Raw genomic sequence first — 27,157 nt, 5'->3', positions numbered from 1 at the left:
AGAATATACAAAGAACTAAACACTAAAGCTAAACACCAAGAAAACAAAAGATCCCATTAAATCACAGGCTAGAAAAAGAACATGCGCGGCTAAGAAAGACATATAAAATGTTGGCCACCCTCAGCCAGAGAAAGGCAAGCTTATAAACTATTTTAAGATTCCATCTTACCCCAGTCAGAATTGCTAAGATTAAGAAAACAAAAGACATGGTTCTTGTTAATAGATGTAATCAAACAACTGGACTTAGATTTGAATCAATCTGTGTCAACAGGTGGCTAACAGATTTCTAGAGCATCAAGACTTAAACCCTTAACCTTAGAGATCTGGGCACAGATAAAGCCCCAAGATCAGTAAGATCAACGCACAGCACGGGACTGCTCTTGGGTGAGTTCCTACTAACCCTGCCGGAAAGCAGCACCATAAAAACCACCACGTTAGAATGTGATCCCTGAGCAACTTACACATGTATGTTCTTCTGCCTTCCCAGACAGAAAAGCCAACACTCTCAACACCCCACCACTGTAAGGTTCAGTGGGTGCAGGTGCACTATTTCAGCAGAAACCCGAGTTCTAAAGTTCCTGTCATTTAAGAGTCTCCAAAGGAGCACACATATGCATGCAACTCAGGCTTGGGCAGACATTTCAAATACAGCCTCAATCAGCAGCTCAAAACCTGAACTGGGGTCTTTCAAAATAGCACAAAGATATTGCAGAGGCTTTATTCTTTTTTCATGTAATTTATTTTACTTTTATTTCATTTTGCACTGGTATTTTGCCTACACATACGTACGTCTGTGTGAGGGCAGCTAACAACTGTCTTTACTCCCAAAATCTGACACCTTCACACAGAGGCTTTATTCTTATTAGCTGTCCAAACCCTTTGTCACTGGGAAGAACAGCAGCAGGAACAGCCTCTCCCGGGTTCTCTTCTCCTGCCCCTTCAGAGGTGACCGCCACAAGTCAGTTCGTCTGATGGCTCCAAGATGGCCCACACCACTCAGGTCTGTAACCAGAGCCTTGGCAGCTGGCGGGACCAACGGTCCTGTTTCCGCTTATCCTCACCTTCTCGCCTTCCAGAATGTAACTCTAGAGCTGGCCTGGAATGGCCTCCTTAGGATGCTTCCATGGGCCCTATTCAGCAACTGTTCCCTCCCCTAGCTGAGTTCTAGGATTTACGAAGCCAAGGCCTGGACAGATCTCAAAGACAGGGCAGTCTTTCACCAGCGCTGATCCACACTGCATGTTTCCAGAAGGGGGGTGGAAAAGGAAGCCCGGGGCAGGTCACGAGACCAACATATCTGAAAAAAGATTGGCTCGGAGCTTGCAGCTGTAACTGCTATTCTCAGAGATTAATAAAGTAATTCAGTACTCATCCTCAAAACACATCCTGTGAACTTTACTCATTGGCCTTCATCTGAATCTCACCCCCCCCCACCCCAGCGATCTTTTTGAAGCATCTAAGAACGTGTGGTCCACATAAAACAGTCCCAACCAAGATGCTGCTGGGATCATCCCCAAAGGAGAGCAGCCCAATCACACCAGCCTCTCCTCCTCCCACCCCACCCGTGATCCCAGTGCAGCTCACGGGGGGCACACTGGGTGAGCAAAGGGACACAGACTCCCGCGCAAAGCTTCTGAGTGCCAGCTTATTTAAAGGCCAAATTATTTATTTATTTGTCAGATTTATATAGCGCCTTCCCTCTCAAGAGCACGCCCACACCACCAACATTTGGTTTACGTTATGAAAACTGTTAGGTTCTCTTTCTGCATTTCCTTTTTGGTCTCAGCTGCCAGCACACAGAGTAAACACAATGGCAAGAGAAGGAAGAGGAAAAGTACAGCTTCAATGCAGGGCATCGAGTGTCTATGACTGGCAGGTGAAATGTGGGCGGTTCAGAGGTCATGTCACCCCCGAGATGATGGGTAAGGTTCCACGAGAACCGCGCCACACGCTTAAACCTCACTGGTAATGGCTAAGACAACATGATGGAAAACAGAGAAGCAGCAGAGGCAAGCGAGAGAGGCTGGCGGTGAGGTCACAACTGAGCTGAAAGCCAGTCTCTACCACTGGCTCCCCGCGTGACTACAGGCAAGTTATGTAACTGCTCTGAGCCTTCGTTTTCTTCTCACCAGCGGAATAAGGATGACCAGGACACCTGCCCCAAAGGTCTGTTGTAAAGGATCACGTAAGATAATGCATGTTATTGGGCAGGACACACTAAGTTCTCAATACACGCGACCTTCAGACTCCCAGCCAAAATCTACACATTCCAAGCTATGCAAATACCAAGGCCTCATAGGGTTAGGGGATGGCCACACATACTGATCAAGGTAAGGCCCATGAATTGTCCACCATATCCCCTTTTGAGGGACAGAACATTGGGTTTTAGTTTTGTGTGACTCATTTATGCCCACCTGAGAAGAAAAGTGAGGCAGATTTGGCGAGCTGCAAGGGCAAGAGTTCCCACACCCAGGCATAACTCCAATAGTCAAAGGACAGGGAGAAAGACTTCGCAATGCAAAAGCTGTAAAAAATACAGCAACTGAAGTCTCTACGTTTGTGGTATCCATACTGTAGGAAAGAATCCTCTTGTTAAAAGAGTATTTATAGTAATGTCATATTTTAAAAAATTATTTGTTATTACGTGGGTGTGTATGATTGGGTAGGCTCATGGCAGCAGAGGTCAGAGGTCAAATATCATGACCTACTTCTCTCCTCCCACCTTTCTTTCATGTAAGTTCCAGGGATCTAGGCTCAGGTTGTCAGGCTGTGTAGCACTTTTACCTGTTGTGACATCTTGCGGGCCCCACAGCAACATTTAAAAAGTTTAAAAGCCAGCGAGATGGTTATCTCAGCAATAAACACATCTCCCAAGCCTGACCATCTGAGTTTGTTCCCTGGGACTCACACGGTGGAAGGAGATCTGACTCTATGAGCTTTGGGGCTCCACAACCACCCCCCATCCCATAAATCTGAGAAAAGGGGGGGGCAAGTAAAATCAGCCAAGTAGCAGGATGGGGGTTCAACTCCAGGCCTCTCAGTCTACATAACTCCAGAGCTACAGGCCTACAAGTTTTTGTTGCTGTTGCCCCCCGCCCCCGCCCGAGTTTCTCTATAGTTTTGGAGTCTGTCGTGTAACTAGCTCTTGTAGACCAGGCTGGCCTCGAACTCACAGAGATCCGCCTGCCTCTGCCTCCTGAGATTAAAGGCGTGTGCCACCACTACCCGGCTTCAGTTTTTGTTTTTTAAAGATGTATTTTAATATTTTTATGTGTGTGTGTCTGTGCCCTTGAAGGCCATAGGAGGGCATCAGATTCCCCGGATTGAAGTTGCAGGCAATTCTAAGCAGCCTGATGTGGGACCTGCACTCAGGTCCTGGGCAAGAGCAGCAGGCACTCTGAACATAGTTCTCTCTCCTGCCTCACCTAAGCAGTTCCTGCAACTGCTTTCAACACCCTATTAGTGACAACTAAATACAAATCACACTGACCAACGCACCAGAGAAATGCAGCTTTAGAAACTAAGAATAAAGTTGCACAAGGTTTAAAGTTAAAAGCTGTGACAGCAAACCCTTAAAACGACAAAACTCCCCAACTCAGGCGATGTATCTTATGATATAGATATAAATAATTTACATTGGTATGGATTATAAGGTCAATTTTGTTATATGTATATGTATTTCTGATCTTGATTAAGGTATTGTGATTATGTAGTTCATTTAAAAATGTAATGTACAATTAGAAAATATAGGTTGCTAATGGATAATCATCAATAATAGTAAAGCTTGTAGTCGTGCTAGTTAGATTTTCTAGATGAGCATAGATATATTTCAGTTAGATAGGCATTCTTCATATCTTTCAAAGGCTACAGAATATGACATTTAAATGTTTTAATAACTTAGGACTGTTATAGTGAGATACGTCTGCTCCTGGCAGTACCAATCTACTTCAAAAAGAAGATGGGCATCAAAGAGGCTCCTTAAGGAGTTTAAAAGCCATTTGGGCAAAAAAAATCTAGAGGAGGGTTAGTGTAAAAGAATTAGAACTGAGGCAGCCGTGTAACTGGGGACTCATTTACAGAAGACAGACAGACAGACGGTACTTGACTCGTGAGGTTAGATGTTTCTGCCAAGAAGCCAGCAGGGTCTGTCAAGGCTTCAAAAATTCTAAGTCAAAAAGACAGAAAATCCGATTTTTAAAAGATATTATGGACAACTCTGTGCTAATTAATTTTAAAACACATAAATGGGCAAGTATCTTAAAGCTTTTATTAGATTATGTTTAGCTGGGGGCTTCACCCCAGCTCCTGGCATCCATTTTGGAATGTGGGGTGGAAAGTTCCGTGTCAAAGCCCCCTCCCCTGGGAGTTGCCTCAGTCCAAACTCCACCCCCGAAAAAGCTGCCAAACAGTGACCCCTCCCCAGAGAGGGTCAAGACCACTCCGACAGGCTATTTTAACAGCCCCCTCCCCCCAGAGAATAAGCACATGGTCTCCCCTTTTCCCTCTCCGGTGGTCTGGTCCCCCCCCATGTTTTCCTGGGGGCCACTCCAGAGTGTTTGTATCCATTAAACCTGGACATCTTTTAGTTTGGTCTGATTTGGATTACTGCGTCGGTGGAGAGGTTTGCTGGTCAGAAAACACTTAACAGATTAAACTACATAGAAATTTAAAGCAAAACTCTAAAAGATAAAAAAATTTAAGTGCTAGCCACAACAAGAATGCCAAGAATAAGTTTACCAGTAAATCTTGAAACAATTTCAAATAATAATTCAGATTTTACATGAAATAGTCCAAATATAAAGGCATCCTCTAACTCATTTGACGAGCACAGCTCCAGTGCTAAGCCTAACAGAGCCCCTGCGAGAATGAAACACCACCTTATTCTCAATCACAAATTAGATGCAGAGGCCCTAAACACACGAGAAGCCAAGTTCAGCAACTGCATATGACTGACAAGCAGGGAGGACTCAGCCTGCAAGGAGCTTGTACCAAGCCCGACAACTTGAGTTATCCTTTAAAACCCATAGTGGAAGGAGCCAACGGACTTTCGCAAGTTCACCTCTGACCTCCACACACGTGCTGCGCCACAAAGCTCCGAAATACAAACGTAAAAAAAGAAAGATCAACTGGGTTTGTCTCATAATGCAAAGGTCGTTTCATATAAATCAGCGCAATGTACATTATTAAAGGCATTGACAAATTTCAACACTGACTCCATTAACTTTTCATGAGGGGTGGAAGGAAGTTTTCTTTAGCTTGACAAAGGGAACAACAACAAAAAAAGAAAGTAAGCCGTGAAATGCTGGAAACTAGCTTTAGGAGTCAGAACACCCTCTCCGTCAGCTGCCAGGAGAAAGGTCTTCAGTTTGTCAAAGAAGGTTTCATTAACAATTCAAGAAACAACAAAATAGAACTATGTGCCTTGCCTTTGATTCCAGTACTCTGGAGGCAGAGGCAGGCGAACCCCTATGAGTTGCAGGACAGCCAGAGCTACATACACAGAGAAACCCTGTCTCAAAACAAAACAAAACAAAACAAAACAAAACAAAACAAAAGAATCCCAGACACTTGGTTTCCATCCCCAAGTGAGCGTGCTGTTAGGCAGCCATGTGGTGAGGATACTGAGGTCTACACCCCAGGCCGGGTCACACGCGTGACTCTAGACAATCTCTCCTGTAACTACACAAGATCTGAAGGGCAATGGTGAAGGGCGGGCTGCAGGGATGGACTCCAAGAGGAAGTCAGGTTTGAGAAAACAGCTCAACCCAGGCTTTATTTAGGCCTGGATTACACAGCTCCCACAGCAGGATGCTGTTCTCAGCAGTTGGGACGGTCCTCTTCCAAAAGATGCTGACCAACATGGCTGTACTGACCCACATGGCTGTACTGACAACATGGCTGTACTGAACCAACATGGCTGTATTGAATGAATCAACATGGCTGTGCTGACCAACATGGCTGTGCTAAATCAATCAACATGGCTGTACTGAACCAACATGGCTGTATTGAATGAATCAACATGGCTGTGCTGACCAACATGGCTGTGCTAAATCAATCAACATGGCTGTACTGAACCAACATGGCTATATTGAATGAATCAATATGGCTGTGCTGATCAACACGGCTGTGATGAAACTGACCAACATGACTGTGCTGAATGAATCAACATGGCTGACCTCCTGGAGCTTAGGCTCTACAGATAGCGACTGAACACCCTAGCCCCACAGTACGGATGCTCTTTCACGCTACTCAAGAGCACTTTTGTTTTTGTTTTTTCTTCCCCCACCTCAGGAACATTTTCTTAAGTTTTTGTCTTGAGTTTCTACTTTTCCTGATGTCAAGTGTGGGAGACCGCATGGCATTTCAAGATTCTTAGGGGGAGCAATGTTTTCGGTGAAGCTTCTGCAGCTACACTGTGAGGCTTCTTCAAGTGGAGCTACAGTGAGATAGGATACGAGGAAAGACGGAAAACACACGCAGCCACGCTGTGGGTAGAATACAGAGCTATGCTCTCAGCACTTGTGACCATCAAGACTGATCTGACTGAAGGACAAACACAGCTTCAAGGAGCAGAAGATGGAAATCTGCTGGCGCTTGCCAAATACACGAAGATTCCCTCCCACGCCACGTGGGAGGAACCACCAATATAAATCACAGCTTGCAAATATGGTATTTCTCTTCTAAAAATAAACTGCATTGTGAAGAACTCTATAGGCAGATCATACGGAGCACTAAGAACATAATTTGACTATATTGTGTTTTAGCTGCACAGAGCACGACCACAGCAAATGACCAAGACTCTCAGCAAACATACTAGGGGGCAATTAGGAGGCCGTTTATGGAAGAGGACACAGACTCGTCACCTGGACAGACCAGGTGCATCACGAACAAAACAAACACATCTTGTCCTATGGACTGAGACTAGATAACGCAGGGAGTCCAAAGACTGCCACTTACGAGAGGAACAACGTTCAGGGATAAAATGGTCTCACTGAGGCCACTCAGCTGTTAGTGTGGGTCCTTGCAACTCAAAAACAATCAGAAAAGCAAGGCAAATGGCATTTCATGCTTTGCTGTCCCGATGTAAAATTAAAACAGCAGCAGCAACAACAGAGCTGTGTTCGCTTTAGCATACAAAAAGACTACACTTTAACAAAGGCATGCGCGGCTGAGGTAGGAGAGTGCCTTCTTCATGTTTTATCAAAGTGTTACGGTGACATGAATGTCATGGCCAAGATCTGCCAACGCAGTCCCAGGGGTAGAAGAACAAGGAATCTGTTTCTGTGTGTGTGTGCACGTACAAGGTAGTGGTGGTGGGGGAAACAGAAGGCCAACTTCAGGGTCATCCCTCGGGTTCTCTTCCGCCCCCTCCCCCACCCCCAGCAGGGTATCTGACTGGACCTGGACCTCACCGAGCAGGCTACACAGGCTAGCATGCCCCAGGGATCTGCTTGTCCCCAGCAGGAGGATTACAAGCAGGGACCACCATCCCTGGCTTTTTCACGCGGGGTCTGAGAATCCAACTCAGTGGTTGTGCTTTTGCCTCAGTAAGCACTTTCAGACCGAGTGACCCCTCCCAGCAAGAATCTGCATTTTCCCTCCACCTCCTCATTCCTAGAGCCTCCTGTGTGCACTCAGCCTGAGACTGCACGGCTCTGGGGGAGGCTGGAGCATGGGAAAGCACGGCTCTCATTTTGTTGCTGTAGAAGCTTACACACTACTTCACCTTTCACCCCAGTTTCCTCGCGTCTCCATCACCTCCATGAGGTCTTCTAGTTTTAGGACCATCATCACTACAGGCCAAGGGTAAACAGCAGGAAGTTCAGGACAGATAGGCCACTTCACACAAGAGTCATCGTGGAAAATACCTCTGTGCTTTCCCTCTGGACCCGAGGGCAGGCAGTCACAAGTCCCAGGGAGTCAAACCTTGTTTCTGGAGGGTGGGCAGCCAGGAGGCTAGTCTACTCTACAACTGATACTTGGGCTTCTCAGCCGGCCATTGTGACAACAGAGACTCCAGAGAGGGCTCTCCCTCAGCTCTGGGATCAGTTCATACAGGCTTTCACGTTGCTCAGGATAAGAAACAAGGGCTGAGAGGAAAGTGCGAGCCAAACAGATTTAATAAGGCAATTTCCCTTTGCCCACATTTGCTAGGCATTTCTAACACCGGACAGAATCACTACAACCCCCACCCCCCCGTCCCATTAGTAACTCCTGCATTGGAAATCAGTGAGATGCCGTTTAAAAACACAACACCCAAACCAGTAAAATAAAAATGGAAACGTACAACTACTTTTGACCCAAAAATCCATTTTCCATAAAAACACCAACTCTCTTGAAAAAGAACGAGGTTACGAATATATGACAACTGCCGAGGCCTGGTGGCGGCTGCTCTCTCTCAGATGGGCTTCTGTGCAAAGGAAGTTCAGGAATCAGCATATCTGCCCTATGGCACGTCTCACCCTATCTATCCCTGCTTGGCGTTCATCCCGGTGTGTGTGGGGGGGGCTATACAGCACAAATGCTCATTGGGGCTCTTGGCTTGACCATGGGAATGACTATCAACCAGCTCTATCACGTAGGTCAGTCAGTGGGGGCAGGGCCATAACCAACTGAGTAACCTCTGGACAGACACTGGGCTGAACCACCCACACCCTCCTTCCTTTCTCCGCGTCCCTGACCCAACCCACACACATGGTGTGACGGACATGAACAGTGCTCTCCACCTCGCAGTCCTTAGTAACGCCACTCCACTCATTTGTCATGATCGAGTTATCTCATTATCCAACACAGGTGGAAAATGTCTGACACGCATTAGTCTACAACCAGCCAAATTCCTAGATCCCACAGAGCGGCAGCTCTCAACCTGTGGGTCACAACCCGGGGGCGGGGGTGGGGGGGGTGGAGTCCAAATGACCCTTTCACAGGGGTTGCATACCAGATATTTACATTACGATTTATAACAATAACACAATTATAGTTATGAAGTAGCAACAAAAATAATCTTATGTTTGGGGGTCACCACGACACGAGGAACCGTATTAAAGGGTCAGAGCGTTAGGAAGGTCAAGACTCACTGCCACAGACAAGGAACTCAGAAAGCCAGGTTCCCCCTCTACCTTTATTTTTGATAAATGAAGGACTCTAGAGACAATTTCCTCCAACGCAAACATAAAACTACCTTGGAGGAAACCAGGAAATTTGTACCCTAAAAGCAGATATTATCACTAACCGTTGATTGCAGAAATAAGCTAAAATCTGAGGAATAATAAATAATGCCTCCTAGAACTCAGAATTTCCCCAGGATGCAAACAGAATGATAATACCACAGTTAAGAGAAGCATGAACTGAGAGGTTCAGCTCAGTCAGAAACTTGGGGGTAGCGGTCACGTGACTGTGCACCCAGGGCAAGCCATCCTCCTTTGCGGCTGGAGGAGGGTGGACGAGCTTCCAAAGGACACTGCTGCGACCCTATAAACCATCTGAGTACCTCTGGATCACGGTGGTCCATAACCAGCCCACACCCACCGTGGACCAGCAGTCTTACTTGACTGCGGCCTCAGTGGAGTCACACTGTATAGTAACTGGACACCACAGCTAACTGCTTCTCTCCTGATGAGCAGAGGAACTCCCAGGAGAAGGAAGCAAGGACAGCCCAGAGCAGTACCCACCTCTGTTCTGATGCATACTGGCTTTCTGGCATCATCTTTGGCATTTGCAGGGGCTGATGTGGTGGCCGGGGGACCACGAACGTTTGCTGCTGTGACCCAGGTTCTGGAAGTGAGTGAGGGGTGGGGGCGGGACCCACGCCCTGAACTGGACCGGCTCCAGGGGCAAGAGCTGAGGTGGGCAGGGTTGCCTGAGGTGGGGGAAATAGGGAACTCTGATGGGTGGGTGACAGAGGAGTGGTAGGAGGGGTTAATGGCTTGAACCCAGAGGGAGGCTTCCTATCGTAGGCACTGTAAAAAGAAAGAGAGAAGGATCCTTTAAGCTGCAGTCAAGCATTTGCATGGTAACCAGGTCCAGCAGAACACCAGTTTGCAGCCCATTGTTGCCAGGAAATGACATCATTAACATAGTTAAATCGCTCCAGCCCTGGGGGAATATTTGTACCTCTGAAATGTGACAAGCGTACTGCGTCAAAGGACGCCTTTAACACTTCTAGTGATTTTTCTCAAAGATAATTTTAGCCCCTGCTTCCGGTTTCCTTTTTCCCTCCTTCTAAAAGAATTCTCTGTGTCTGCGTGTGCAGGGGTGGATGGGTGAGGCTGGAAACTTATGGGCCTTCTCCAGTCCCCTCTCCAAAATATTCCAGGGTTCCTAGGAACTGGTCAAAATCTTTGTGGAAGGTAACAGCACTTGAATTAAACAAGCCTTCTTGGGTTCCAGGCAGATCTGTGTTTACCTTCTGAGTGCAAAGAACGATTAAAATTAAAGCCTCATTCCTAGGGCCTGGATATTCTTAAGTAAAGGGCACAAGCGTGGGGGCTTTTTTGTTTATTCTGATTTGAAGATTATTTCCTTGGTGCTTAAAGTTCACATTAACATATGATAGACAGGAAGAAATGTAGATTACCTGCCTCACAGATCAAATGGCCCAGGATCCCAGGCTCTTTCCCTAGCTGGTCTTGTTTCCCTGTGGAGCCACAGCGTTTTAATGAAAGTTTTGCCTTTCGTGGATAGCATATAATGTGTACTGGCTACACCTAGATTACGTGCAAGGCAGACGTGCTCTGCCCCAGGCTTGCGAGACCATACCTGGAACTCTGCGCAGAGCCTCCCTGAGCAGCTCTCCCCGCCCCGCCCTTCCCTCACCTCCACTTACCAATAGTTGTAGAGGCACTTTTCTCCGTAGTTAGCACCAAGAGCCTGCTCGTGGCTACAGGATGACAACTCAGAGGAGGGGCTATGCAGCTCCCGCTTGATCTTGGTAGGAGGTGGAGCGTGAAGCACCACTGCAAACACAGGAGGAGCCAGGGAGGGAGAGAGAGGACAGCAGTCAATAAAGGACCCCTTCTGAGTCAGGCCAGCACCTGGAACTCAAGGTCAAGGACAACAGCCACACCTGGGTGCAACCTTTTGTCTGAAAACAAAGCAAGCCTGTGAGCGCCCTTCACCCAGCACTTAGGCTAGCCAGGGATGCTTAGCGAGACTTCTCCAAAGAATCCTTTCTCAAAGGCTTCTAATGGCTGCGGTAATACATTTCTTCCTTCCTTTCTTTCTCTGAGACAGGGTTTCTCTGTGTAGCCCTGACTGTCCTGTCCCATTCTATAGGCCAGGCTAGCCTTGAGCTCAGAGATCTGCCTGCCTCTGCCTCCCGAGTGCTTGGGGTGATTAAAAGCATATGCCGCCGCCACCACCTGGCTACAATATATTTCTGATTTTGAATCATCTTTTCAAATTAAATATGATTTTTTGAAGTCTTTTTCAAGTAATTCTAAATATTAGTTCTGAATAGGAAGCATTCAGGTTTAGGGGAATTAAAGGAATACAGAACTAAGCGGCCCTCCAGGGAAAGACTAACAACAGAGTCTATGAAGGACTGTGCTCACCGCTTCTGCCTGCTCCCAGCCTTTCCCAGCAACCAATCAGGAAGGGCCCGTCTCCATAACAGTGCCTTAGTACCCAGTGATGGTTTGGGCTTGTTTTGTCCCCCCTGAAACTCAGACTGTAATCTGTCTCCCCATGTAACGGTGATGAACGGCGGGGTCTGGATCGCGAGAGCTCCACGTGGAAGGAGCAATGAATGAAGAATGTTCTCCAGGGGTTGAATGAGCAACCACAAGGTTACCTACCCTTCAGTGCACCTAGCTTAGCCTCTTGCTCTCGTCTCTTCCCATCTACTTCCCTTTCCCTAGGCTTAGCACGAAGGCTTCACCAGATACTTCTCAATTCCCAAAACCAATAACTAAAATAACTATAAACTAGAGATATGCATATACATAGATACACATATATAATTATCTAGTCTTAATAAATTACCCAGTCTGGATTATTCCGTTAACAGCAACAGAAAATGGACTAAAACAATGGAAATGGCTCCTCCTGAAGTCACGAAGTGAGTACAAGTGGCTGGGGCTGTGTTTGGAAGCCCACCACAGATTCCACATGAACTCTCAGAGGGCAAAGAAATAGACTTTTCAAACTGAGGATGAATTATCCACAGAGGCTCCACACTCCTGAGTACAAAAAGCTAAGTTTGCCCTTTCTGTCTTACGTAGCTGCTAAACTGCTTCAGAGTGTACCCCCCCAATAGGATGAACCCTAACAAAGATACTGTACCACAAGGGCTGTTCCTTCCAGCAAGGATTTAAATGGCTACCGCCCGCCTAGCTACCTGCTGTTGGGTGTGTGAGGTCACACTTCTCAGAGGACTACTTAACCACCTCATCAGGAGGCTAACCCACAGTAAGTGTTCTGGTGACCCACCAAAAATCTTCCTTGACTCAATGTTTGCTCCTAAAATACTTTCAGGAGTCCGGCTAAGTTCTAGTGATTAAACTAGACAGAATTAGCTATGTAATTATCCTTTTCTTTCTACCGAGACCGAGACAATTGGTTTCTCTCATAACGTCAATTCCGACAACCTGAATCCGACCCCCAGAACACATGGCGGACAGAGAGAAGTAGCTTCTGACACTTGTTCTCCAATCTCCACACAAATGCCACTGAATATGCAATGGCACACACATGCATTAGCACCCACACGTGTGCACTCCCACTGACCCCCATACATGTGTGTACACCCCCCCACACGCACATATAAAGACAAGAAAAGGCTGTCTTGCCAACAACAGACTGGAGAAGACGGATTTTCATAATTCCTTTCTTACATAATACCAACTGTGTTTTCCTGAATCCATGAAATAAGTTGAGAACTAGCGGATTATATTTAGACATCTAATATTAGAGTCTCTCTCATGGGTTTCTGATGGTGACATCATGGCAGTCGAGAGTCAATTGTTATCAAATGTTTTCAGAGCCCCCCACAAAAAGCAGCTAGGCTTCTCTGTGTTTTGTTAATAAATGAGAAACTTTGGCGGCCATCAGGATGGCCCCTTGGTCACAGCCTCTTTTCTTTTTCTTATTACTTTCCTGCTGTCAAAATTTCTGGTTAAAAAAATAATAATTGGAACAGTATCAACTCTCCAATTTAAAGAAAAATTATGTGTAGCCTTCAAAGTCTAACTTTGTCTAAAATTGTCATTTATAATCATTGTTTTATCTAAATTTAGAAATGACTGTGGCAATGTTAAATGTCCTCATTTTAAGTTTTAGAAATATCTTCATTTTCGCAATATTTTAAAATTAAAAAATTTATTTTATTAACTAAAATATTCTATTAAAATAGTTAAAAATTTTAAATATTTCAAAATTACCACTTCTCCTGACAAAGCAAACTCTAGAATGCAAACCAAAGCTTCCCAGAGAGAAAACTTCATTATAATGTCAGAAAATTCACAAGTGCCGGGCGGGCGGTGGTGGTGCACGCCTTTAATCCCAGCACTTGGGAAGCAGAGGCAGGCGGATCTCTGTGAGTTCGAGGCCAGCCTGGTCTACAAAGGGAGTTCCAGGACAGGCTCCAAAGCTACAGAGAAACCCTGTCTCAAAAAAAAAAAAAAAAAAAAAAAAAAAAAAAACCAAAAAAAGAAAACTCACAAGCCATTTCAAAAGGCAATCTAATGGTGCTTGCTGGCTCCACCTCAGTCAATGTCTCCCACGATCGGGCTCTCAAGGAGTGGAATCTCATGTTTTCGAAAGAGAGCAATCAAGAAATTCGGAATTGCTGTAAACATGGTGGTATGCTCCTACAATCCCAGTACTCAGGAGGGGGGAGGATCCAAAGTTTGTGGCCAGGCTGGATACATGGTAAAGCCTCTCAAAACAAACAGACAAACAAACAACACCCCCCCAAAACTATCCCCCTTCACAATTATTTATAAATTGACTCTATCACCACCACTTTTAATGCTGAAGGCAGGGTCCACATTTACTCGTTAATTCTAGCTACGATTTAGCCATAACTACCCCCTCCCCTCATATCAATTATCTTGAGAGAAAAGGCATGGCAGAAAAACAAGTCATATTTCACAAACCCAAGTTGACAGCAGAGCTGGGGAGGCCTGAAGCAATGAGAGGTCCCAATTCCTCAAGTTCTGCTGGGTGAGGGCTGTGGGCGGAGCCTACTTGCGGCACATGCCAGTGGGGGGGGGGGGCACTGAAGTCAGGAGTTCCAAAGAGGACGAATGTTCTGAGCTTCGCGTTTCCTCATCTGAATATCGCTGTGGAATAACCTTTCTGTACACTGAGAAGATGTGTCACTTGGACTGGTTTAATAAAAAGCTAACTGGCCAGTAGCTAGGTAGATTTCTTGGGCAGAGAGGACACTGGGAAGAAGAAGGGCGGAGTCTCCAGGAGACACCATGAGATGCAGAGCAAGCAGTATGAACACTACAGAGATGAGGTAATAAAGCCACGAGGTAGAAAGTAAGTTAATAGAAATGGGTTAAGTTATAAGAGTTAGTTAGAAACAAGCCTAAGCTATAGGACAAGCTTTTGTTTTGTTTTTTGTTTTCTTCGAGACAGGGTTTCTCTGTAGCTTTGGAGCCTGTCCCGGAACTAGCTCTTGTAGACCAGGCTGGCCTCGAAATCACAGAGATGCACCTGCCTCTGCCTCCTGAGTGCTGGGATTAAAGGTGTGTGCCACCACCGCCCAGCCTAAGATTTTATAATCAATATTAAGTGTGGTTATTTGGGAGCTGGCTAGCAGGACTGCAACTTCCGCCTATGCAAAGCTACTTTGAGAGTGAGGGAAATGACACAGAACTCTAATAGAGCCATATAAAATTGCATAATTTTATTCAGCGCTTCAAAAAAATTCAGCACTCGCCTCTTCAAAATGGACTTACTAACGGATGCCAGACATGTCTAGCTGTAAAGGATGGAACTGGATTAGATGGAAGGGTCATGAACTCCCCAGAAGTCTGCAATGTTCAAAGTGTAGGCTATTTGAGCTGATAAACATCTCTAATTAGAAACCTTTGTGCTCAATGGGAGATGGACCCACAAAGTGAGCTGCCTCCACAATGGTACTGCCTTCACTCTCGGAAGATTTCACTCCAGTGCTGACCATGTGAGCGTGAGTGAAACAGCAAGGCCTTGTGGCACACACACATTAGAGATTTGATGTTTTAGCCTTCTGCTCACAGAGCAGTTGAGAGACTGCCTGGGGCCTCAGTCTGCTTCCTTCAATGCCCTACATATAGGACCCCTGAGGCCCACAGGACTTGAAGGAATTGTCCCATCTTAGCTCTGCTGTGTGTAGAGGACACCAAGAGCTCCCTGCTGTCACTCTATCAGCTTTCTATGCCATGCTCAGAAACAGGAGACACTCCCATCACCTACTCTGTCCATTAGAAAGAAATAGAGGACATGAACTCCCCCCCCCCGCCCCCGCACTAAAACAATAAAAGTATCACATTATTCCAGGCTGAAAGTATTTTTGTGTGTGGGTGTGGGGGGGTGGGGGGGGTGGGGGGGGTGCATGTGGAGACTGGAGGAAGGGCATTAAGGTATCCTGCTCAATCTTTTTTCTCTGAGGTTCTCTGAGACAGGATCGCCAGAGTGGCTAGAGCTAGGCTGTAAACCCCAGCAATTCTGTCTCTAACCTCCGCCCCGCCCCACTGCACAGTACACGACACTGGGGTTCCAGGCATGCACAGTACACTACACGACACTGGGGTTCCAGGCATGCCCACAGTCACACCTGGTTTTCACTCTCCTGTCCTCATTCCCTCACCATTTGAGGTTATAGGCACACGCAGTCAGACCTGTTTTTTGACCTGGGTGCTGGAAGTTTGAACTTAGGATCCTCATGCTTGGTCAGCAAACGCTCTTAGCTGCTGAGCCACCTCCCCACCCCCAAAAGTACTCCCGAACAAAGGAAAATGGACAAGAACCAATAATTCTGGAAAAGAACAAAGGAGACAGATCGCAAAAGATGCAACCAGGCAGACCCGCCCCCATTCGCACTCCCTACGTGCCAGATGCCACGGTTTACTCTATTCCATAAAGTCTTTCCAACCTAATGGAAACATTATTTGCACTTTTGCCATTTACAGATAGAGGGGGGAAAAGGAGCTGACTACGGTCTCTCAGCTAGTATGTTGCCAGAATTCTGCCCAAGCAGTTCTTAGGTATTTTATTATAGTCTCCCAGAGGTAATCAGAGAAAAAAAAGTCTAGTTAGAAAGGTAGATGGAGCTGGGCATAGCGACTCAGGTGTGTAATACCAGAACCTGGGAGGCAGAAGCAGGAAGAGCAGGAGTTCAAAGTCATCCTCAGTCACAGAGCAGCTTTGAGACCAGCCCGGGGCCATAGGAAACCACGTCTCAAAAACAAAAACAAAACAAAACAAAAAACTACAAAGATGGAAAAGAAAGCCAGCCATGATTGCAGGCGTGGTGGGACGTGGCTAAAGTCCCTGTACTCAGAGGCTAGAAGATAAGTTCAAGGTTACCATGGGCTGCAAAGCAAGATCCTATTTCCGGGAGGCAGTTTTTAAAAAGTAGCTTAAGAGATGGAAAAGAAAATCCATTCAGAAAACACATGAAAATTCTTTTGGCCAAATCAGGTGGCGGTGGCCTCATGTTTACCATGCATTTTCCAGACGGGGCACACCTGGCAACCAATCCACCCAGTAACAGACACCTTGCCCTCCTCTACCACACAGATGTCCGGGATCCTCCTTTACTCCCACTGGCTGCTAATCTTCCCCACGCCTACAGTCTTCAGGCTTTGCAATCCATGCCTTCTGTTCGCGTGTTCCACCTACAAGGTCTCATTCTCCCTTCTACAGTCCAGTTGGCCAAAGCCTTCTGCTTGCTCAGACAGCTGCCAACATGCCAGAAGACCTGTATCCTGTCCCATCCTCTCTTAAACCACCTCTGCAGCAAGAATAATGAGTCCTCTCCAAGTTCCTATTTGACCACAACTCTATAGGCCCAAATACAGATTAAAAAAAAATTAAGACAGTAACATTTAATTAAGCCCACATCTAGGCATATATTACCAAGTACAGCACTGTCTCAGAGCCACTATAATACCATTTTAAATTTAGATACTGTGTTTATCTATCCAACTCAGCTCCATAGCTTTTTATCACATCAGACTAGGAAACTCCTCACATGGGGCACAGGAGCAATCCACAAACCAGCTGGTCCTCAACAATGGAGGAAAGGAAAACAACCAAAACCATACACACAGAGGGATCAGAAAAAACTGAACTGCCATTCTTCAGATGGGCTGGATGGGTACAAAGAAAACATAAATACTCTTACAAAAAATAAAAATGAATAGGCTCATCTGGCATTGTCATTTGTTACAAGGTCCATATAAAAAAGAACTCTATCTACAGCTGGTAACCAAGGCAGTATGAAATAAGAAAATATATTTACAGGGCTGGAGAGGAAGAGAGGCTATTCTGTTGTTAAGAGCACATGGTCCTCTTGTAGAGGACTGGGGTCTGATTTCCAGCATCCACATGGTGGTTCACAAACTTCTGTAACTCCAGTTTCTGGGATCCAATACCCTCTTCTGACCTCCAAGGACACCAATGCATGGTATTCACACATACATGCAGTCAAAACATGCAGTAATAGTCTTTTTGTACACCGTGAAGATGTGTTGCTATCATTGGTTTAATAAAGAGCTAAACGGCCAATCCCTAGGCAGGGAGAGGTTAGGTGGGACCTGCAGACAGGGAGAGAGTGGAGGAACGAAGAAGGGTGGAATCTCAAGGAGAAGCAAGATGATGAACATCCCATATGAGGAAAGGTTCTGAGCCATGTGGTTAAACATACATAAGAAATATGAGTTAATTTAAGATGTAAGAGCTAGTTAGTAATAAGCCTAAGCTACTGGCCAAGCATTTTTAATTAATAAGTCTCTGTGGTTATTTGGGAGCTGACTGGCAGGACAGAAAATCCCACCTACAAAAACATACATAAAAATGAATAAATTTAATAAAAGTCAAGTACATTTAGGGCCAGTGAAAAGGACCACTGAGTGCCTGCCAACAAGCTCAAAAACCTCAATTTGATCCAAGAGCCATATGATAAGAGAGACCCAATTTCCAAAAGTTGCCACCTGATGGCCACATGTATGTTGTGGCATGTGCCACCTGTAATGTTTATGCACAAGAGGGATTTTGGCAGGAAGGAGCCAAGAGGCCCCATGGAGGGCAAAAGACAAATACACCATACAGACAGAGCTTAAGTGGGGAGTATATTGGAGAAAGGGAAGGGAAAGGGAGAAGGGAAGGATGAGGGGGGGCGCACAGAACAGGACAGACAGACTCATGCCTACCTCTTTAGAACAGCAGGAAAGAGTGGGAATGGGCTGAGCCTGTCTCTTAAAAAGAGGCCTTTTGTGCATACAGAGTAACGTAGCAGGCCTATAGGACCCTGGGCTGGCCAGGGTACTACCTGAGTACATTCTATCAGGTGACAGGCTAGTATAATGCCTGAATCCTAACACCCCCAACAATTAAAATGCAATGAAAATTTTAATAGCAACAAAAATAACAATGACCTAAAACAACCTGATAAAAGATTCCTATAAAGCACTAGCAAAAATTAAAGACAATAAACGGAAGGATATATCATGGACTGAAAAGCTTTGTTAAGAAATCAGTTCTCTTCAGATTTATTTATAGGTTCAATGTTACACTGAACAAAACCTCAGCCCCGTGCAGACGTTAGAACTGAGTAAATCACATTTATTCAGAGATGGACCTCACAGATATGCTAAACAAAACAAGCAAGGCACTGACACAGGGAGTCACCCTGTATCAATCTACATACAAAACCTTTTAAGAGACCAACCTAACCTGCGGTGCTCAATGTCCGAAAGGAGACACAGGTCACACAGCTAACAATCATAAGGAGTTAGGAGATGGCTTGCTTCTCAGCTGTATTACCAGAAAGGGCAGAGAGACTTCTCCATTTAGGAATAAGAAGACTGGAAATTTATTTCAGGCATTTTACACACAGACAGACACACACACTTTCTGACGATTTCATACATACATACAATGCATCTTGATCATACCCAACGTTAACTGCCCCCACCCCCTCCCACTACCCCAGACCACCCCCATAACACGTGCCTCTTATACCCTCATGTTCTGTTTTTATAATAATCCACTAAATCCATTAGTGCTTCTGGTGTGAGGGGCTGTAAGCTACCAGTAGGTATACCTATAAGAAGGTCTCCCCCTCCCCCACAGCCATCACTGCCCACAGACTCTCAGCGGGCAGTGAGGCTGGTGAGCCAGAATTACTGACTGGCTGGATCTCATGCAGATCTTAGGCGGATATCCAAAGCCGCTGTGGCATCCTGAATGCAGCAGCCACCCATGATTGGTGGAGACGCAGGCAACACCCTGCTCTGGAAGAGGAGCTAAGGAGACAGACTTTATCATTGAAAGGGATATTTGGAAAAGGAGGTATCTAAGATTTTCCAAGCCCAATAAGAGGCATGTTCAGATGTGCAGCAGGGCTGAGGGGCCACTCTGTCTGATAACTGTCTCAAAAATTAAAAGCCAGGAACATTACCAACTATAATTAGGAGGCACAAGTTCCAAGAGTGGAAATGAAAGAAATACAGGGAACCGCACCATGTTCATAGCTAATACAGCTAACTTCTATAAGAACTCTCAAATTTAATATAGTGAAACCAATTATTAGATGAGCTGTGCTAAATTCTTAAAAATGTATTTGATTTATTATGTATGTGTGGTCCCTCTGCATGTGTACACTCGGCATCACCAGTGGGGAAGCTAGAGATGGATACTGGGGATTCTGCTCTGTTATTCTCTGCCTTATTCCTTCGAGATAGGCTCTCGTTGAATCTGGAGCTAGACTGGCAGTCGACAAGTCCCAGTTACCCTGTCTCCAGCCCCTCAGCACCGGGGTTACAGGCACGCACAGTCACACCCGGCTTCACTTGGGTGCTAGAGATTTGAACTCAGGTCCCACGCCTGCACAGCAAACTGAGCAATGCCTCAGCCTTGTGCTAAAAGCTGCAGCGAGTTTCCCCAAAGATCTCTCCTCAAGTACACGCAAGCTCTTTCTGATAAAAGTCTTCTCGACATCAGATGCTATTCTTTTAAGCTCAACACGATAACGCCGCCGAGTGCGAAGCGAAAGGCTCAACAGGGTAGGAGATTTCCAAAACCAGCATTTTCACAAGCTGTTTTCACTTCTACACATTCTTTTTAAATAGACCCTTAAAGTGGGTCAGCAACTATAAAGCAACTGAAAACCCTCTGAGGTGGCCCACACCCGCAACCCTGGCGCTAGGGAGACAGCAGGATCATGAACTTGAGGCCAGCCTGGAGTACATAGCAAGACCCTGTCTCTAAAAAATTGTGGTGTTATAGGGGAAACCATGGGCGGAATAGGGAGGACCAGACTGGGATGCTGAGACCCCGGGCCCCAAAACAAAATAAATAAATAAACAAATCGGGGAGAGTGTGACAGATTACATAGTCATACGAAGCATACACACAAATGACTCTTATTCTAAATCAGAAGCAATGTCAATATTAACTATAAGAAAAATCCTTGGGGACAGCTGGAGAGTTCAGAATAGGACATTACTTTCCTTGGACTATAGGGAAGAACTGCCCCAACTTTCGGAAATGTACACTAAACTATTTGGAGGTGAAATGGCAGTTTTTACAGCCTGCTTCTAGATGATTCAATGAGAAAAGAGAGAAGAACATGCAATGAAACAAACGTATAAATCTAGTGATCTGTTTTTTAAAAAAGAAGGGGACAGAATGGATCTTTTATCTGTGGTTGAAAAGTTAAGAACTTTGAACCTGGAGACAGGGAGATGGCTCATTAGGTACAATGCTTGCTGTACCAACGAGGACCAGAGTTCAGATCCCCAGCACCCACTCAGAAAGCCAGGCGTGGCAGTACCCACCTGCAATCCCAGCTCTAGCCAGCTGATGAGGTCCAGCTTCTTCAGTGAGAGACCCTGTCTCGAGAAAAATAAATAAATAAGGAAAGACAGCTCCCGCTGAACTCTCTCACCAATGTATGCATGGGCCCGCACACCTGCACACACACACATTCACACCTGAACCTACACGGGGTGGGAATGGGGGCGAGGGGAGACACACAAAAAACCTTGAAGCCCATGCATTTATTTACACATGAAGAAAGGCAACCTGGCCTGTTACCAAACCAGAAGCAGAAGATAACCTTGGGAATCTAAGAACAAATGCTGAGTGCACCCTAATGCTTAAGACTGTGCTTCTCAAATACTTTGTTTGGCTCTGACCCACTTAGAAAAAATAAGAAAAAAACCTCCTTGAGAGGGCAAGAAGCAAACGGCCACTGTCACCACTACTCTCAGTTGCCCTGCTGCAGAGTATAGAATGACTGAAATAAAACCTATCCGTAATTTCATACACATATGGAACCACACAGAGCAGGAACTAAAGCATATGTCCCACTCAGAACCTCAAGCACTCTTGGGGGCAGGGAACAGAGAGAATTTCCTCCCCTTTTGAATATATATATATATATATATATATATATATATATATATATATATACATACATACACACACACACACACAAAACAGACTTTCACCATCACCAGACCAGCTGGACAACTCATTACATTTATGCCCGCAGTCCTCAAGGGAGCACGAAGCAGTCATCAACAGCCTGTGACAATTAAAAAGACTCTGAAAATTTTAAATCTCCCCCTTGAAGGTCTCCTATTCAATCTCTTTCCAAGTAGCTGCCTTGGCCCCCCACTTCTGCCCATAAAGTCTGAACAGGGCCAGAACCTGGAGAAGAGCAACAGGCTGGGGGAATCAGAAAAAGATATAAAGTCAAAGATCTAAACTGGATTTTAAAACAATGGATGGCCGGATGGTGGTGGCAGGTGGACCTCTGTGCGGCTACAAAGCAAATTCCAGGACAGCTAGGGTTGTTCCACAGAGAAACCTTGTCTCAAAAAACCAAATAGATAAGTAAACAAGCAAACAAATAAAGCAAGAACAGAAACAGAAGTATGCTGAGCTGAGCATGGTGGTTTGTACCTTAACTCCAGCATGAGGGAGGCCGAGGCAAGAAAGTTAAAGTGCAAACTGGGGGCAGCCAGGGCTATACAGTGAGTTCCCTCAAAGCAAAAAAAAAATACACATGCCAGCTTAGGAAATACAATGGAGGAAACACAGATGGCAGTGGGATCCTGGTATGGCACCAAGGCTCACCATACAATAGGAGACAGGACAATCCCCTGGTACAGTCAGTACCGAGGTGGGCATATGTCACATAGGGGCTAAAGTTTCAGGGAGGTTCAGTGTGCAGTCTTAAACTACAAGGACGGACAGACTTGTCCGAGGCAAAAGTCTTACACGAAGAAAAGCCTAGATTCTGCTCTGGGATAGAACTGGCTGGCGATTTGTGTGCACTAGGGAAGGCTGCCTCAGGACTGGCAGTTTTATTCAGGAACTTAGACTGGTGATCAACCATGGTGGTGTGAGGGGGTTTAGCATTGCTTATTACTGGATATCCATATTCTCTCTATGCTTCTCTCCCTCTCCATTTTCCTCTCCTTCCCAAATAGTCTCACTATGTAGTCTTGGTTGGCCTTTAATTCTTTATACAGACAAGGCTAGCCTCAAATTTTCTGGGATCCTCCTGCATCTGCCCCCTCAACGCTGAGATGACGGGTGTCTGCCACCATGGCCAGATGGGTTATTTGTCTTGTGTGTCATTTCAGCGAGGATCACAGGACTGTCACCCTGGTAGTAGGGTTTAGGAAAAAGCAGAATTCATCAATGAACACCTACAGAAGACCTTGTCATACAGCCAGCACCACCCTCTGTACAATAAATAACTTAACGGCTAAAGGAGGAACCAATAAAGCTGGCTCCCGGAACATTTGACTTCGGGAGTCAGGTCTCTCTGCTGCAGGCAGCAAATCAGCTTCAGCAATTAGTATATGGAGAAAAAAAACAAAAACATTGCTATTCAGACCTAAACAAGGTAATAGAATCACCTAAAGAAAGGCTTTGCCAGAGAAGTGAATCTGGGGGAGGGAGAAGGTGGGGGAAGGGACTGGGAGGAGAGGAGCCAGAGGAGATCGCTGTTGGAATGTAATATATGAGAGAAGAAAAATAATTAATTTAAAACAAGTCAGCAGGGCTTTAAATGTAAAACCACAACATGGACTATGGAAAAAGGGAACAAACAGGGCCTAGGCTATGCGGGCATAGGACCCACTGAAGACTGAGGGTCAAGCTAGCTGGAAGTCAAGCGATGGGAAATAACCAAAAGCAGCAGAGGCAGACTTGCTACAGCAGGAACAAACTGACCAGAACCTTTGGGGGCACTACTTTTGGGGTATAAGCCCAGGAATCTTGTAAGTGAACTACCTAAAAATGCTAGGCACCTTGAAAGACTCTGTGGGAATGTGGGGACAGGGGCAGTTACTCTGATCTAAGTGGGATGGTAGAGATACACAAGTTGTCAGGACAGTGGAAGACTGGCTTCAAGTTCTGAAAATGGACACCCAGGGTCTCCACATGCAAGACTTAGAATTCTGAAGAAGGAAATTGAGCTGACCAAAGAACTGAACTCTGAAATTTTGACAGTTCCATGAAGCTGCCTGGGGTAGAGTCTCTCTCCCAAGACACAGGAATTAACAGTTCATTGGCTTTACTCCACTCTGCTCAATAGTCAACTGAAACCACAGATAGGGTAAGACAAAGACACCACGCTGTGTAAACCTTCCTCTTGAGGTCTGTTTATCTCTGATAAGCTTAGATTTAGGTAGTGGACTCCAGGCACCAACACAGCAGGTGCTGAGCTGTGGCATGCACACTGTTGGGCTTTGCAGGGCATGCTTCCTCTGGGGACATGCTAGAGGGTAGGGGGTTAGTCTTCCCTGACAAGAGCGCACCTGGGCTGGGGACAGCATGTCTAACTTTGGCTTGTGTGGAAGTCATGTTATTTTATGGTCTTACTGCTCCTGGAAGTACGACAATAACAAGAGGCACGAGACAGATTCAACAGAGAACTCTTGTCTAGTTTTGAAGGTGCCTTAGCACATGGGGTGATGCCAGCCTTGGGGGCTCTGGGTTAGAGTGCCATTTAGCTTCCAGAACAACCATCTGGCTATGACCAAAGCAGGGTAAGATGAAAATGGGGGCTTTACAGTCCCAAGGCAATTTCAATTTCTTTATGGGCAGGGACATTGACATGATAGGGGCTTTAGATGTGTGCTGGTACATTCTAGGAACTATAATGTTTATTTTAGCTCTTAACAAGATATAAACGGGGAGGGGAGGGGAATTTAGAGGTTTGTTCCTGGTAGGTTTAGCTCACTAAAATGCTGGCTGGAGAGCACTTGACATCCCATAATTAAATCATCAAATCCAGAAGGTAAAAAAATTAAAGCTGCCCATGAAAGTAAATTTAAGAGACTACTGTGTGATGTGCGACCCATCAGAAGGGAGAGTACGACAGACCAGGAAAACTGTGGTGGCTCCAGGAGAGGCTTCCTAGCAAGGCCAAGGACACAACAACTCTTTGGTGTTCTGAGGATCACACAGAGAGGAAAAGCCTGGCTGGGAAGAGCAACAATGGTCCTCAAAGCGCCCTACCTCATCTGCTACATAAGACTGGCAGCTTCCACCAAGGGAGCTAGTGGGTTGTACCTATAGACACACAGACTGGCCTATTCCAGACCTTTATTCAAAGCCCTTCAAAGGGAAGGGCGTGGTGGCATATACCTGTCGTCCCACTATAAAGGACGTTGGAACAGGAGGATTGTTTGAGTTTCTTACTTCTAGAGCAGCCTGGAGACTCCATTTGAGGAAAAAAACAAAAATCTCGCATTGTTGGCTAAGCTACAGCTCAGTGATACAGGACTTGCCTGGCATGTGTGAGACTCTGGGTTCAACGGGTGCAGCAGAAAAACTGGCCAGTCTTGTCTGTGGTCATCTATTAGAGGTTGCCATGGATCTGGAAACACTGGCTTTGTCCTTTCTTTGACTCTATCAGTACTAACAACAATGACGGCGGCTTTCAAAGAAAGCCTAGTTCAAATGGAAAGATTAACCAAAGTCCCCTGTTGTGAATCATCTTTTGTACACTGTGCAGATAGATGTGTTGCTCTTATTAAAGGGCTAAGTGGCCAATGGCTAGGCAGGAAGAGGTTAGGCAGGACTTGCGGACAGGGAGAGAGCTTGGGGATAAAAGGAGGAGGGTTATTAGGAGACTCGGGGAGAAGCAAGGTGAGCCTGCCTTACTGAGGAAAGGTACTGAGCACGTGGTAGAACGCAGATGAAAAATGTGGGTTAATTTAAGTTGTTAAGAGTTAGTTTAACAAGATTCAAGCCTCTGTATGGTTATCTGGGAGTTGGCAGGTGGGACAGAAAATTCTGCCGACAGTCCCCTCCTCTTCCCAAAGTTGCAAAGTTGGTCTCAGGAGTGAGAGGAGCCCACCATAGACATAGGTACCATATCAGACACCTCTTGACTCAGACCTCAAGCTACGAATTGTCTACCAGTCTAACTCTGAACAGCTGCCTCTGGCTCTATATCAAATTGCATCACTTACAATTACAAACAGAAAACCGGTTATCAAATAAGGAAGGAACTGGGTGACAAGGACTACAGCTGCCAAAGCCAATGATAGCACTTTTTTTTTATTTTTGAAACCAGGTGTATTACTTTCAGATTCTTCCCTTCATCACCACACTTCAGCATTGCTCTCAAAGCAGCCCAGAGCTGTGTGGTACCTTTCCTTCAAAGGATGTGTCTATGTATGCCAACAATGCAAGCCTGGTGCTTTGGCATTCTAAGAGAGGGACTCTGGGGACCTCCAGTCCAAAGGTTAGAACTGAAGGGAGGAAACGGAATAGAACACAGACCCAGACTGAGGGTATCATGCTATGGGTCTCTTACTCTGGGGGCTGGAGAGAAGGATCAAAGGCTGAGTGCCTGCTGCTCTTCCAAATAATCTAAATGTGGTTCCCAGCACCTAAGTCAGGCAGCTCACGGCCTCTTGTCCCTTTAGCTCTAGGGGACCCCATGCTTCTTTTGGTCTCTATATATGTATACAAACACACAGACACACACAGACACACACACACACACATACACACACACGAGGGCTTTAATTGTCAAGGAAAGGGCTTGTCCACCTGCACAGAGCCAATTCCAAGGAAAGCCAAGGCTTCTGGACCAAAAACAGGCCAGTCACCCAGTTAGTCTTTGCAGAGTAACAATGTAACTCATGGGTTTGATCTGAGTGTCCTGCAGACTGTCTTACTACTTCCCTTCAGCAACCATGCCCAGGACATTAATATTCAACCTCTACCAGTATGAGATACAACAGAAAAACAACAGAAAAAGAGGCCCAAAGAGGGTCGTGCGCTCCGAGCTCTAGGTGGGAGACAGCAGCATGGCTGCATCGACCATGGTAGGCCTGGCTGTGAAGTTAGTCACAGAGTATTATTGTGAGGGAGTAAAGCTGGGGGTGTGTGTGGTTCAAAGTGAACCTTTAGCTTGAACCTTAAGCATCACTGTCTCGATAACTTTCTGTCACTCTACATAGCTCTCATCTAAACTGACATAGAAGAAATTTTAGGAATATTAAAACCAGGCTATGTAGAGAGACCCTGTCTCAATAAAACAAACAAACAAACAAAAGGAACATTAGAAGCGTTTGAAATGCATTAAGGCTTGTGCAAACTCTTCGCCTTCCTAGTCTGACAAACTTTAGCAAAGTGGCCTCTCCCTAGAGCTATTTCTTTGTGTCACCTGCCACCTTTCCCTGCAGGCAGGGCATCTGGGCACCTATGCTGGGCCGGCTTCTCCAACATATGCAGATTTCCCTGGAGGGACAGAAGCAGCTGCTCAACCTAGGCCACCAACAAACACGGCACAACACGCATCCAAAAGAGCAAACAGAAGAAAAAAAAATACCCCGAATTCACTTTTTTTTCCCTAAGGTCATCATTGGAACATAGGCTTTGGGATCCTTTGTAGAGTTACTTCCTACTGTTTGGAGACCAGCACTGGTAGGTGAGGTGGGGAGAGAATGGAGGGTATCATGCT

General features: G+C 45.8%; 1 protein-coding gene across 3 annotated transcripts in view; it reads right to left on the bottom strand.

Moving 5' to 3' along the window:
• Etv5 (ETS variant transcription factor 5) overlaps positions 1–27,157 on the bottom strand; it is a 63,169-nt gene that overhangs the window by 23,947 nt on the left and 12,065 nt on the right. For 2 of the 3 annotated variants that reach the window (XM_057765630.1, XM_057765631.1), the window contains exons 6-8: positions 20,994–21,047; positions 10,826–10,955; positions 9,672–9,959 (exon numbers count right to left, since the gene is read on the bottom strand). In XM_057765630.1, coding sequence (XP_057621613.1) covers positions 9,672–9,959; positions 10,826–10,955; positions 20,994–21,047 — 472 coding nt within the window. The remainder of the gene's footprint in view (positions 1–9,671; positions 9,960–10,825; positions 10,956–20,993; positions 21,048–27,157) is intronic. The other variant, XM_057765632.1, reaches the window with a different exon arrangement.

This window comes from Chionomys nivalis, chromosome 3, assembly GCF_950005125.1.
Source record: "Chionomys nivalis chromosome 3, mChiNiv1.1, whole genome shotgun sequence".
Classification (NCBI taxonomy): Eukaryota; Metazoa; Chordata; class Mammalia; order Rodentia; family Cricetidae; genus Chionomys; species Chionomys nivalis.
This window is presented reverse-complemented; position numbering and strand designations above follow the sequence as displayed.